The 12708-nt window shown below is 43.2% G+C and overlaps 1 protein-coding gene across 1 annotated transcript in view; it reads left to right on the forward strand.

Moving 5' to 3' along the window:
- The first annotated feature begins 405 nt into the window (after positions 1 to 405).
- The window catches only part of IL23R (interleukin 23 receptor), a 40234-nt gene continuing 27931 nt past the window's right edge, over positions 406 to 12708 (forward strand). Inside the window, exons 1-7 of the mRNA XM_025212882.1 lie at positions 406 to 481; positions 1879 to 1941; positions 2468 to 2565; positions 4440 to 4736; positions 6993 to 7116; positions 10221 to 10381; positions 11551 to 11696. Of these exons, the coding sequence (XP_025068667.1) occupies positions 2496 to 2565; positions 4440 to 4736; positions 6993 to 7116; positions 10221 to 10381; positions 11551 to 11696 (798 nt within the window). The 5' untranslated portion in view covers positions 406 to 481; positions 1879 to 1941; positions 2468 to 2495. The remainder of the gene's footprint in view (positions 482 to 1878; positions 1942 to 2467; positions 2566 to 4439; positions 4737 to 6992; positions 7117 to 10220; positions 10382 to 11550; positions 11697 to 12708) is intronic.

Below are 12708 nucleotides of genomic sequence, written 5' to 3' on the forward strand. Positions count from 1 at the left end.
GGGGCATGCATCAAGGGCTCATGTGAAGATGTATTAACCATTGAAGATAGTTCACAGATATGAAGACAAAGTCTGTGTGCAACCCTTACAAGACTGGGACAAGCCCCAACATCCAATCCAGCTTTGCAAAAAGGTTTATGAATTTGGGTTACATTTTGCAGGGGACAGCCACCTATACCCTGCAGCTCAGTCCCACTACACAGCAACTTCCTTTGCATGGACTGCTAGACTCTCCATGCTTCTGAAATCTTCCATCAAGGGTCTCTGTGGGGTTGGAGGAAATAACATCCCTCTTTCTTCTCCCTTTTGCAGAAGAAGCAACCAAGCCTTTCCTTCCCTGCTGGCATACTCTCAAAGGAACACCCATTAGCCACTTCTTCTGTGCTCAGAGTAAGAAAGTGGGAGAGGAGCATGCTGGCAGCTTTGCTTTTCAGCACTCCAGAAGGACCAGAAAGCTACACATGTCTGTCATCTTAACAGGGTAGGAATCAATCTCCTCCCGCTGCTACCGACCACTACAATATCATTCTACAGCCGGTAGCCATGAAAGAAGTTTCCAGTGAAATGATGAGCATCTTTCAGGCACCCAGAAGGCAAATACCCTTCTAAGAATTGGGAGAGAGCTGACCAACCAGACAACTCCTGAGATGGGCAGCTTCTTCTGTAGATACACAGTAAAGGGACAGTAACCCAATCCAAGACCAGGGATGAATGCAGAGGCAAAGTTTTCAGGCCACTGAGCAACCTCATAACAAGTGTTCAAGATTGGGTGGGAAGGTTGTACTGGGCATATTTGGAAAGGAGTAGTAGTGGACAGAGAGACAGCTTTAAAGAGCTTGTCTGGGAGTCTGGGCTCCTGCTGGTCTGAATTCCAAGTTAATCTGATGGTGCAGACGCTACAGAATATCTTCCTCTGTAAATATAGGTTTTTACACATCCAGCTCAGGGCCAGTTCAGTTCCCATATATGCCATGCATCTGGTATGAGCTGTGCTTTCCTAAAAATGCAACATATTTGTACACATTCCTTTTATTCCTTTTTATTCCTAAGCCAGTTCAGGTTCAAGTTCTTTCAAGTGGGGAATACCAGGGATCTACAAGGAAATGATGTCTTGGGGTGACTTCACCAAGAAAATGAACTTATTCCAAATCCATTCATGTCATGAATTCCTAAGGGGATCCAAGTACATAGAGATGCTCCCATCTCCAGGAATTTGATGCATTTCCAAGCAAAGCTATTGCTCCATGGGTTGGTGCTCTGATTTTTACAAGGCTCAGGGTATCAAGAGTCCCTGTAAGTTCTGGTTGTGAAGCGCCTATAACAGTAAAGTTGCAGCGATGCTTACAGCCAAGATTTAAAACAAAATGACTAGTGAATTTGGGTAAAAATGCCTTACAGAGGTCTGATTTCTATAGAGTGCCAAGAACCTTCCTTTTGGCCCATTAAATATGTTGCAAATGGGGCTCCCAAGAATTCAAACACCCCCAAATCCATAGGCACTTTATGTCTTAGGTCTAAGGTTTTGGGGTCTGATAGTTCCATATAACAGGCCTGGAGCATAAAGGCTATAATTACAAGGTTTCCCAACCCAACAGAGAGGGGTATATGAAAATGACTGGACCAGAAATTCCCTTCAAAGAGCAGAATGTACCAGCCAAAAAGTATCACAGGCAATTGTTAACAAGAAAGTACTCTCTCAAGTGAATCTGCTGTCCACACAATTTCTTTACTAGGTGAAAGTCTATCTGAAAAACAAATTAAAAAAGGGAAAGAAAGAAATATATGAGACACATGGTCATAATGAGCAAGCAAATGAGCTAACTTACACACAAATCTTGAACCTTGAACCAACTCATTCCCCTTTTCTCTAACTGGCAGACCCAAGACAGATGAAACAGGAGTTGTGGGTACTCATCATATACTGAAATCAGGCCATTCCTGGTAGGTGCTTTTATTTTAAATATTCTACTTTGTTTGCATTCCCTACTGTCAGACCCTACCCCAGATTCAGTCTGGAACCCATGTCTCAAATGTTGACTTAAACCTAAACTCATACCCCTAATTGTTACCTCCTCAGTCCATCTCCAAACCACACCAAGCCAAATTCATGCTTGGAGCAATGCTATCAATTTCAGTGGCACTACAGGCATAAATTTGGTCCTCTGGCTTTTGCAGCCTCCATGGTTCAATATCCACGGCCAAAATTTTCAGCTTTGTTCAACAGTTAAGCTGGAAAACACAGGATTTTGCCATTTCAAAACAATAGAACCAAAACAGTAGCAATGAGCTCACTCCTGGGTCTGTGCCTCCAAAACCATCCTTATCAACAATGGCTGATTTCATTTGTACATTTGAGGTTTTGATATTGGCTTCTAATTTCACCAGTTTTGAACTGTACTTAGCAATCTGTCTCATAGTTGCACTGTTTATTGTGCAAAAGATCTAACTTTTTCTTTCCATTTCTCAGGGGCAATGCCTTTCCATGGTTATAGGCTATGAATCAGATCATGGTCAGATCTAAGGTGACAGTGACTCTGCATATACTCTTCTGCTGGATTTACAGAGGTATGGTCTTTCTCCTATCTCACTACTGGATGAAGGACAATGACTAATAAAAATCAATAACACGTTTCACTAATGTCAGAATGAAGAGCTCCTAAAAAGAGGACATGTTAGAAGTTAATATTATTAACTATATTCAACTGCTTGGGGATTTTAGACAATATTTGAAAGTCACAGACATACATGCACAACTTATATGTTACTGCAGTCCCCTATGTTATACAAGGTTTTAATATAGCTGCACCTTTCCAGGAAGAACAGATCAAACCTGATATCACTCGAAAGCTAAATTTGTCATTGCTGGGGCGGAGCTGTAATCTGATTATACAGTGTTCCTTGTACGTTAGTCTAGTACTCTTGTAGAGCTGCCTGAGATCAGATCAGATCAGATCGGGTAAGTTTTTAAAAAATGTTTTATAGGTTATTTCCCCAGAGTCACTATTAAAGCACAGGCTCAAATGTGTGCCAGCAGAAATTTCATATCTGATTGAGTCATCCTGTCAAACTGATGACATTTCAGAGGTTCCACTTCAGCATGCCCACACAGTGGGTTTGGGGGAAAGCACCAAATACCTAAAAGAGGGGTGACGCGGGCAGAGGGAAGAAGAGCATGTGTGGAGACCCTGTACTTCCCTCTGCACACACAAAGGTGCAGGGCATGAGAAGACAGGTGGCCTTGGCTTCATTCCTCCACTGCATCAGCCTGCATGCTAGGGGATGGACAATAGGCCAGGCATACAGCTAACAGTTACCTTTCTCCCTCCTTCCCCTGTTCACCCTTCCTGAGCAAGGTGAAGCAAAATAAAATTGTGCCACTCTGAATCACAGTTGGCTTCCTTTCCTATGTTATCTACATGCTGCCCTGTATTTGGGCATTGTGGAAAGGCCACCAGAGATCCCATCATAGCTAGTGGTTCAGTTAGTTACCTGTATTGTCAGAGATTGGGCCATATTCTGACGTCCTTGCTCAGACTGAGCGTCAGCAGAAAGTTCCCCTTCAGATGTGAAAGAGCATTCTCAGAGCCAGGGGATCAGACTCTGGGTCTGTTCTCAGGATGATCTGGAAATCAGGGCTTCTTGTGTTCTGCACTCCCTGGCCCCAGAAGTGCTCATAGAATCTCCCATTAGCGTGAAAGAGTGATTCAAACTCCAAGGTCTGATTCTGTGCACTCACACGCACATGTTATATCCTGGCTGCAGTGAACTCAATGCTAACCTCACTTTGACTTAGTGGGGCCATGACTGTGACTATCTTTGCTTCCTGTCTGAAAGAACACCCTGTTGATCCCAGTGGGCTGCTGCTGCTCTGCTGTCATTAGACGTCACTTTTCAGCATGAATTATTTCACTACTGATCCTCTGGACAGAACATATGCTCACCACAGTTTCCCAGGCTGACACGCATCTCCCTTAACATCTACGATAATGAAGGCCCACTCTATCAAAGGTCCACCCTAAATAGGTAGGGGCAGAGTAAGGATTACATTTGGTATTAACATATATAATACAAGGGATATTATCCTGATTGAATTCCTCATGTTATAATAATACCAAGCTCTCACATAGCCATCTTCCTCAGTAGATCTCAAAGCACTTTACAAAGAAATTGCATGTCTAGTCCAATAGAAACCTCAACAGGATTTACCCAGGCCTGGAGCGCCTACAGAATTTCCAATAAACTGATTCTGGCTACTGTACTTGCTGGGCACATTTGCTGAAGAATTCAGGCCTAGTCTATGATGTGATACATTGTGGTTCGGTTTTAAACAGTAGCCTTTGTAATAACCTGCCCAGTCACAACATAATGCAAACCAACATGCATTCTTTAATTTAAACATTCAGTCAGAGCAATATTTTAATCCTTCTGTATTTTTATAGGTGTTATAAACCTCCACTGCTCTGGATACGTGTGGATAGAACCAGCTCCAGTTGTTCAGTTGGGTTGGAACATTTCTATAAATTGCCATTCTACCATAAACTGTGAAAAGTCAAAATTATACATGAGTCTAAATGATACTCACATTCAGGACAAATTATTAAGAATAAACAGAACCACTGTGCAGCTTCAGCTTCAGGATTTTAGGAAACCAGATTCTACGACTGTTGTATGTTTTGCGAAGTGTCCCAACAGTATTGAAAGGCTGCTGGTATGCGGAACACAATTTTCTGCAGGATGTAAGTAATTTGCTATCTCTGTGGTGGTTTTTCACTAATTCTAGTTCATCTAAATGAATATGGTATAATTATAATTGCTTTCCAGAGAGCAATCACATTGTGGGGCCTGCAGGCTATTTTTAGCTTTACAGTATTAGAATGTAAGCATAATTAGAATAGATACACTGGAATTTAGGCTGAATGTAGAATTAGTAAATCCTGCCTTGGGGTAAGGAACTCGATCAACTGATCTCTTGAGGTCTCTTTCATCCCTATTTGGATTGTCTCTATGAATACTGAATAATTTTTAATATCAGGCAAAATCATGCAAAAACAACTTTCATACTTTTCTGTAGATTACACTTACTTTTTTCTTTACAACACAATATTTGAAGATTTATTGGTAATTTAAAAACTATTGTAATCAACCAGTCAGTCATACCTGTAGCTAGTGTGAGTAGATGACATAATCAGAAAGATTTTTCCTGCATGTTCTGTCTACTGGCTGCAATGTACAGGTGTTTGGAAATGACACGGAAACGGTCTCCTCCTCCTTCCGTCACCATCACCTGCTAGCACATACAGAAAGGAGATAAAAGGCTCCCTGGAAGTGGCTGTGGGCCTCACTGTAGAGCAATATTAGTAGTAGTACTGACACAGCTCTTTTAGTCAATAGATGTCAGAGAGCTCTATAAAAGGAGGTAGTGTAACTCCTCTGTTTTATATGCAAGGAAACTAAATCATGGTGGGGTTAGAGGGTTAGGGTTAGGGTTACCATTGATCCCAGGATCAAAAAAAAGGACACCTGAGGGGTGTGGAGCCAGCAGGGAGGGGGGTATGTGATTGGGTAGGGCAGTGATATACCTGTGCGCTGCCTCTGCCCCTCACTCCTAAGCTGCTGCCCCACAAGCCCTGCCAGTGCCCCTCACTTGCAACCCACAGCCCCCTGCCCCCCCCGAAGTAGCATGCTCAAGATCAGCAACCAAATCAGTGGCAAGGTGGTGGTAACAAACCTGGTCACAGGAGGTACATCCCAGTGCTTTGCTGGCTGACCCCTTGCTGCCACTTCCATGTAAATAGGGACTTTCTGTTTGATCAGATAGTCACTGGGGCCCACTGGGGGCTTTTCCCTTCCAGTGCACAGAAATGGGTGTTGCCATTTTGTGTTGCTGTGGCTATGCGGTATGACTCCCGCCACATCTCAGCTGCTCCATTCCTGCACACAATGAATCCCCACAAGTCAGAACATCCTTGCTAAGAACGGGAAGAGGAGAAGGGGCGGGCAGAAAAGAGAAAGAGTTAGGATCCAGGTGCTCTGAGCAACATGCAGGTTTGGGTTTCCTCCTCAAACTTGCATGCCTTCTGCTGAAATGGCTACAAATGTTTGGACTCTGTTCTGAGGTGCATTATGTTTCCCTGTGTGCTTGGTGCCCTTCGCCATAACAGTCACATGAGTGCTTCTGCTGACTGGGTGGATGCAGCAAAGTAGCCATAAAGCCAACAGCGGAGGGAAAGGACTAATACACATCTGACTTGGAATTAATGAAATTTAAGCAGACTTCCCTTTCAAGTCCTTAGCTGATGTGCATTTGACAAGCCATTCCCCTGCCCTGATGCCCCTCCCTTCCCTACTGCTCCATCTGCTAATAAGCCATATCTTTTTTATCGGTGGCATTATTTGTTACAAAGACTTACAAAGCTGCCCATTCATTGGTATCCAGTTCTCTGTTTACGTAGCTTAAATTGTTCATTGGCATTCAAAATGAAAAGAGAAAGGATGCTAGATCCCTTGGTGTCTGCAGGTTTAAGGAAGAGATTGAGAAATCTGGCCTGTCACCTAAGGTCCCTGAACTTCACAGTTCATCCAGGTAGTTGGTTTGGAAAGATCACCTTGCAACCTTTCTCAAGAAGCCATTCTCACCTTGCAGTACTTTGCTGGCCAAGGGAATTGACAAGGTTTCAAAAACGCTCTGCCGGAGCCCTGCAAACTCCGCACTCAAAGGCCAAGTTCCAGCCTATTGGAGGATTAATTCATTAGAGTGCTTTCATATCACAGCTGAAGTTCGCTACCGGTGGGCACCATATAACATTAGAATCTGCTTGTGTCTGCCTACCCTGAAGCAGCATCTCTTCACAGATTACGTCCAAAGTTAATTAAATCTTATATTTAGGTGACATGGGACATCAGCATTTCACATATGTAAATCCTTAGTCACTGGCTGAGTTGCCCTAAACTTATTGTACTTACATGTATTTGCCTTTGATCTGTCTTTCTAGATCCACCGGACAGCCCCAGGAATTTAACCTGTGTTATCTATGAACATTCAAGCCACATGACTTGTACTTGGGACCCTGGGAAGCGTACATACATAACCACTGATTACACTCTCTTGGTGTGGAAGTAAGTACAGTCAGAACTGCTTGTCGGTATCATTTGAAAACCAAGTGCGCGCAAAACAGGATTCTCTGCACCAGGTTGGACCCTGGTGGTTGTAAAGAATGAGGGACAAGAAGCATGAGACTTGCCAAGTTTCTTGCCAGTAAACCTCCATTGTGGCTAAGGTGCTAATGGCACAGAAAGAAAGCAAAAATAAAACTATATTAATTGAGGACAGGGTTAGATTCTGCAAGCTTTGTAACCTGGGGAAACAATATTACTACGTGGTCTAAGCACGTGCGGTGAGAGCAACAGCAACCACAAACCAACGTGATTGTATAAAGTGTTCTAGTTCTGATGACTGGAAACAGACAGTGTCCTAGTTACATTTTCTAAAACGGTGTCTTTACAGAGTTCTTCATTTGAGCCAGCAGCAAGCTCTCACTTGCTTACTGCCAGTTTGGCTGAGCTTAGAATTTAAACCTTTAAACTTAGGCTTCTTTGCACTAGAGTCAATTCTCTAGCCATTTGGGACTTGTGTTTGTAATTGAGCATCAAACAAAGCCTAAATCAAGGATAAAAATAAAAGCCAGTTCTCTGGTCAGTGGTCTTGCCCTTCATTCTACTGCCTTAGTTTTATACCTACATATCTCATGCTGGTATTGCTCTGTGGAGAAACACTGCTATAAAAGTGAAGTAAGGCAATAATGGAAAAGGGAGCCATCAATGCTGTATTATTAATTACTTATAGCACATCACATACCTCCAAAAGGATATCATTCTGCCAGGGACTAAAAAGCAGATTAATCAGAGATGATTCACTGCACCAAGGCTTCACCATCTACACAGGAAAGCCAGAGGCACAGCGGAGGAAATGTGAATGGTATTATTCATGTTACAGATGTGGCACAGAGTGATTAAGTAACTTGCCTGGAGTCACTCAGGAAGTCTGTTGCAGAGGTAACAACTGAACACAGCTCTCAAGAGCGCACACCCACCATGGGTGACTTACTGGAAAGAGAAAGCAGGTTTCATGCAGATTAATCAGAACAGTGGTTTCGAAAGTGAGACTGTATCAGGGTCAGATGGGGGATGGATCCCTCAACACGTGCCCAGTTTCTTATACTCGTTCTCTAAAGCGTTCACCACTTGCCACCATTAGACAAAGGGTCCTGGACCTTCCCCACTATAGGATTTCTTATGTGCAAGTGAGAAGGCAAAGGTGGGGATGGAGAAGAAAGGACTTCTCTCCCACAAAACTGATAGCGCTGAAATCAATGCCTGTTTCTGTCAACAAGGGACCAAAACTCATGTATGATACTAGAACATTTCACCAGCAGCGAAAGAGGTCCTGAAATGTAGTAATCTGCTACTATGTCTTCACATAGTAAAACAGCAATGTAAAGAAACGCTGCAGCCCTGGAACAACAGAACTCTCCCTTCTTGCTTCATTCTCAGCTGTCAGATCTGACCTTACTGGGCAGATGCATTAACTGAGTATACCAAATTTTTCAGATGTACACTGCCCATTCACAACAAAGGTATTCAGCGAATGAGAAGTCACAGCCCTTTGCTTTTTTTTAGTACTAATTATGGATGTAGAGAGCAAAAAAGAAAAACAGAAGAGTTAGGAGCAAAGCAAGTGGGTAAATAATATGAAAGAAATCATACCACCTCAAGAGCAATTTGACAATGAAATATCTGTTAAGAAAAGCAATGGGATCCTGAGCTTTGAAATCTTCCCATTAGAACTTGATGACCAATTGTGAATTGTTTAAAAGTGTAGGAAGACACTGTCACAGGGCAGGAGAATGGATTCTTGTCCAACTGATTTTAAATGGATTGTTAGTCTGCATATTTGCAAGAGACAAATCTGCTCCTATGCATGGGCCTGCTTTCAGGAATTTCCCTGCTTTCAGGATTTTCTGCTTTTTAAATGATATTGGTTAACTGGTTCCAGGCCTATACCTTTCCCACTAAAGTCTGCCCCACTGGAACTGAGTAAACTTCAGGGCACATGGCTCCATTGTAGACAGGCAGAAGAATGAAGCATAGCAAGAGGGAGAACGGGACATAGGTTACATCAGAATTCTTCAAACTAGTCATTTGCCTGCAATAAAGCTTATGCAGTTTCTTGCTTTTACAGGAAAACTAGTTTTGCTTCAAAACTTAGGCTAAATTAGATTTTTTTTCAAAAACGGAATCTAATTTGATTTTCCTAATGAAATGCAGAAATGCAGCATAGTGAATGTTTCATCCATCTCTAAAGCCAGAAATTTCTTATCAGTACAAAGCAAGAACATACCCATTATTTACCAGATATTTATATATGGACAACACTGCATGAAGGCTGTTGAAATTCACTAGGTATTTTACACCTTTTCTATCCACAACCCCCAAATCACAGCTTCTTTTTGTGTCATTCCCTTAATATCCTTCATGCTCACCCCAGAATCTCTGCTTTGAACTCCATTGCAAACACCATAACATTAATATTGTGAAGTTATTTGTGCTGAATAGTGCCAAAGAAACTGTTTAACATTCTGTGAACTGAAATCTGATTATTTCAGAGTTCAAGTACATATATTAAAATGCAGTCGTTTATATGTTCTCATTGAAAAATTCATGAACTGCATTCTCCCCAGAGCTGATGAATCAGGAAACGTAATTACTGAAGCTATTTCTGTTCACAAATTTATTTTTACAAACAGAAAGAATAAAAAGGCAGTTTTTTAAAATGATAGCTTAGGTTCTGGAGAACACCACAAAACACAGAAAACAACATTGGAGCCAAGTTTGGGTAAAACTGCTTTGGGAATAACTGCAGGACGATCTTGAGCTGTGTCTTAGTACTGTACAGCCATCCTCATGGTGGTATTTTCACTAAATACACGGTGAGCTTCAGAGACCAGCTATCGTTGAACTGTTTCTTACTGTGACCTGCCATAATCCTAAAGCTATTTCAATCACAGCCAAAAATTTAGAAATATGAATGACAAGATTCAATTCTTATTCCGTAGCTACTGATGAATAATATATAGCTCATGGTGACATATTGGCTCCTTTGAAGTTAATGGCAAAACTCCCATGCTGCTTTTTCACCCCTGCTGCTTTTTTTCCCTTCCTAGTGTACAGACATGTGAGAAGAAGGCCTTTCCTTCGAAAGGAACTCTCACCATTCCACTGAACAAACTGCAAGGAGAAAAACGGTACTCCATGAGGGTCCAAGCCCAAAATGTCCTGGGCACAGCATATTCACCTGATCTAATAGTTGACCTTGAGGATCTAGGTATGGTGTGGTAATTCAACAGTGACTTTGAAAGCAGATTTTGTAATCATTTTCAGATTGTAATACATGAAGGGAGGGAGGGGGGGACCCTAACCAAATCAATAAAATCTAGATCTAGGTGTAGATGTTCTACTGAAGATTTCTGTGTGTGTCCCCACATTCAGGGGTGTGTGATTGCCATGGCAAAAATAGCAGTGGGACAAATTTGTGCCACTGCTTTTTCCTGCGGCACATGCCCCTGCACATGGGGTTGGTGCAGGGCAAATTGCCCCAGGTGGGGTACCCGTGCTGGCCCTGGTAACCTTGCCTGCAGTTCTAGGAGTCTCCCAGGACAACAGCAGCAGTGATCCAGCCACTCCTAGTGGTGTATGCTGCTGCCGTGTGCACCGCGCTGCTTTTTGCAGCAGTTATTTTTTTGACACTGGGATCTCTTGGTGTCAAATTTTGGCACTATGTTGCAAATCTGCAGTGCAGCATGCAGGTGTACATGCACGGTGTGTGGTTTGTGACACCTCAACTGGGTTTACGGTGCCACTAACTGCACTTGTGCATTTGTCAGGATGCACCCTATAAATGGCTGGGAAATGGCTGTTGATGTATTTCTAATAGTTTCTTATAGTCATGTCTTAGTTATTCTCAAGTTGGCATAAAATATTTTCCATCAAAACCCCAATCCTCTTGAATGCTCAACTGAGGTCTCAATATTCTTGTACTGGAAATAATATTCTTTTCTCAGTCTTTCGTGACATGTTGGACTTGAGCAGGCAGGAGAACAGCATGTCAGGTGCTCACTGATAGGTAGAGTGCTTTGACCTTCAGCATCAGCAGTCTCACAAATCTAGTGATTTGTTAGGAGAATTCATGCATGGCAGCAAACAGAGCCTTTCCTGGCAAGTATTTTACATATGCAACTTGCAGTGTATACTAATAAAAGTGTAAAACTGATTAACAGTAAGTTATCTTTAATGGACAGTAGCGTGCAATGATCACTAAGCTGACGGTGCTTTTTAAAGAGACTGTGATATATTGTTGTGAGGAGAAAGCAGCTGCACTATTTAATAAAATATATTAAAAATGATGTTAGTGGTGCCTAACAGTAATGTGTTCGTGACGTTTGCGTCTCAGGCCTGCTTCAGAGTAATTTTCCTCTTCTCTTCTATTACTTCTAGTGATACCTGCAGCACCTGTTATCACCTTTGTTGAAACTACAAACACTTCAGCTCCAAGAACTATAATGCACTGGAGGAAGCAAACACTGGTCAACAATGTTTACTGTGAAGAGAGATACAAAGCAACAACAAATCTAACATGGCAGGTAAGGCAATCCTTTCTCACCTACAGATCATGGGGCTGTTCCTGCTCCTATTGACATCAGCAGCAAAACTGCCCCTCACTTTAATAGGAGAGGGATTGGGCCCTGTGAGAAAAGAGTGGATTGTGGATCTGTGGTTCTCAATCTGTTTGGCCTCAAGGCACCCCTCACTGGCCTTGAGGCACCCCTCCATAATTTTTGTGAATGGGGCGGCACTCAATTTCAAAAACTAATTTGTATATTATAGTGTTTACCTCCTTCCAGAGAAGCCAGGCAGTGGGGATGTGTTGGCCAGGCAGAGACATGCATGAGCCTGCCTTTATCTGCTTGTTGCCTCACATCTCATAGCACCCTTCAAAGGAGCTGTCAGCACCCCTGTGTGCCACAGCACCCTGGTTGAGAATCGCACATCTAAAGTCTCTGGAGTTTTTGTTGCAACCACTTGCCCTGTATTGGAGTGAGAGGAGGTGAATGTTTACGAGTTGCAGGGGTATTTGGGGTTTATTTTAAATGCTAATCCCAGAGACTGAAGTGTTCGTTTTACCCGTGCAACAAGTACAGAGCTGGTAGCGTGAGACAAACTACGCTGGAGGGCATTAAACCTACCTTGGAGAAACCACCTCTAAAGAGGACTCTAGGCTTCTCTACTGGGGCTGCATACAGAAGTTTGGGCATAATGTCAGAGAGGCTCTCTAACTATGGTTTTTTACACAAAGCGCCCTGAGTTAGAGCACCATTGAACCCAACAGGTGTTAGCTGGCTGGGTGGGAGGGGGCTTGGAGCTGGCCTGCACTGGCCCAGGCCAGCAGGCAGAGGCACTCCAGCAGCTTCCCAGAAGGCTGCCAGATGTCAGACTGCCCCTCTCCCCAGCCCCCTCCCCTCCCCACCAGCTGGCAGCTGTAAGCAGAGCGGGAGTGGGGGTCAGAGACCCCTCTGCCACATACCCCCCACAACTACCCCTGCAGGGGTCTTGGGGTGAGCCAGCCTGGGCCCACACTGGGGGGGGGGGGGGGGG

This window comes from Alligator sinensis, unplaced genomic scaffold (genome assembly GCF_000455745.1).
Source record: "Alligator sinensis unplaced genomic scaffold, ASM45574v1 scaffold1339_1, whole genome shotgun sequence".
NCBI classification, from domain to species: Eukaryota; Metazoa; Chordata; order Crocodylia; family Alligatoridae; genus Alligator; species Alligator sinensis.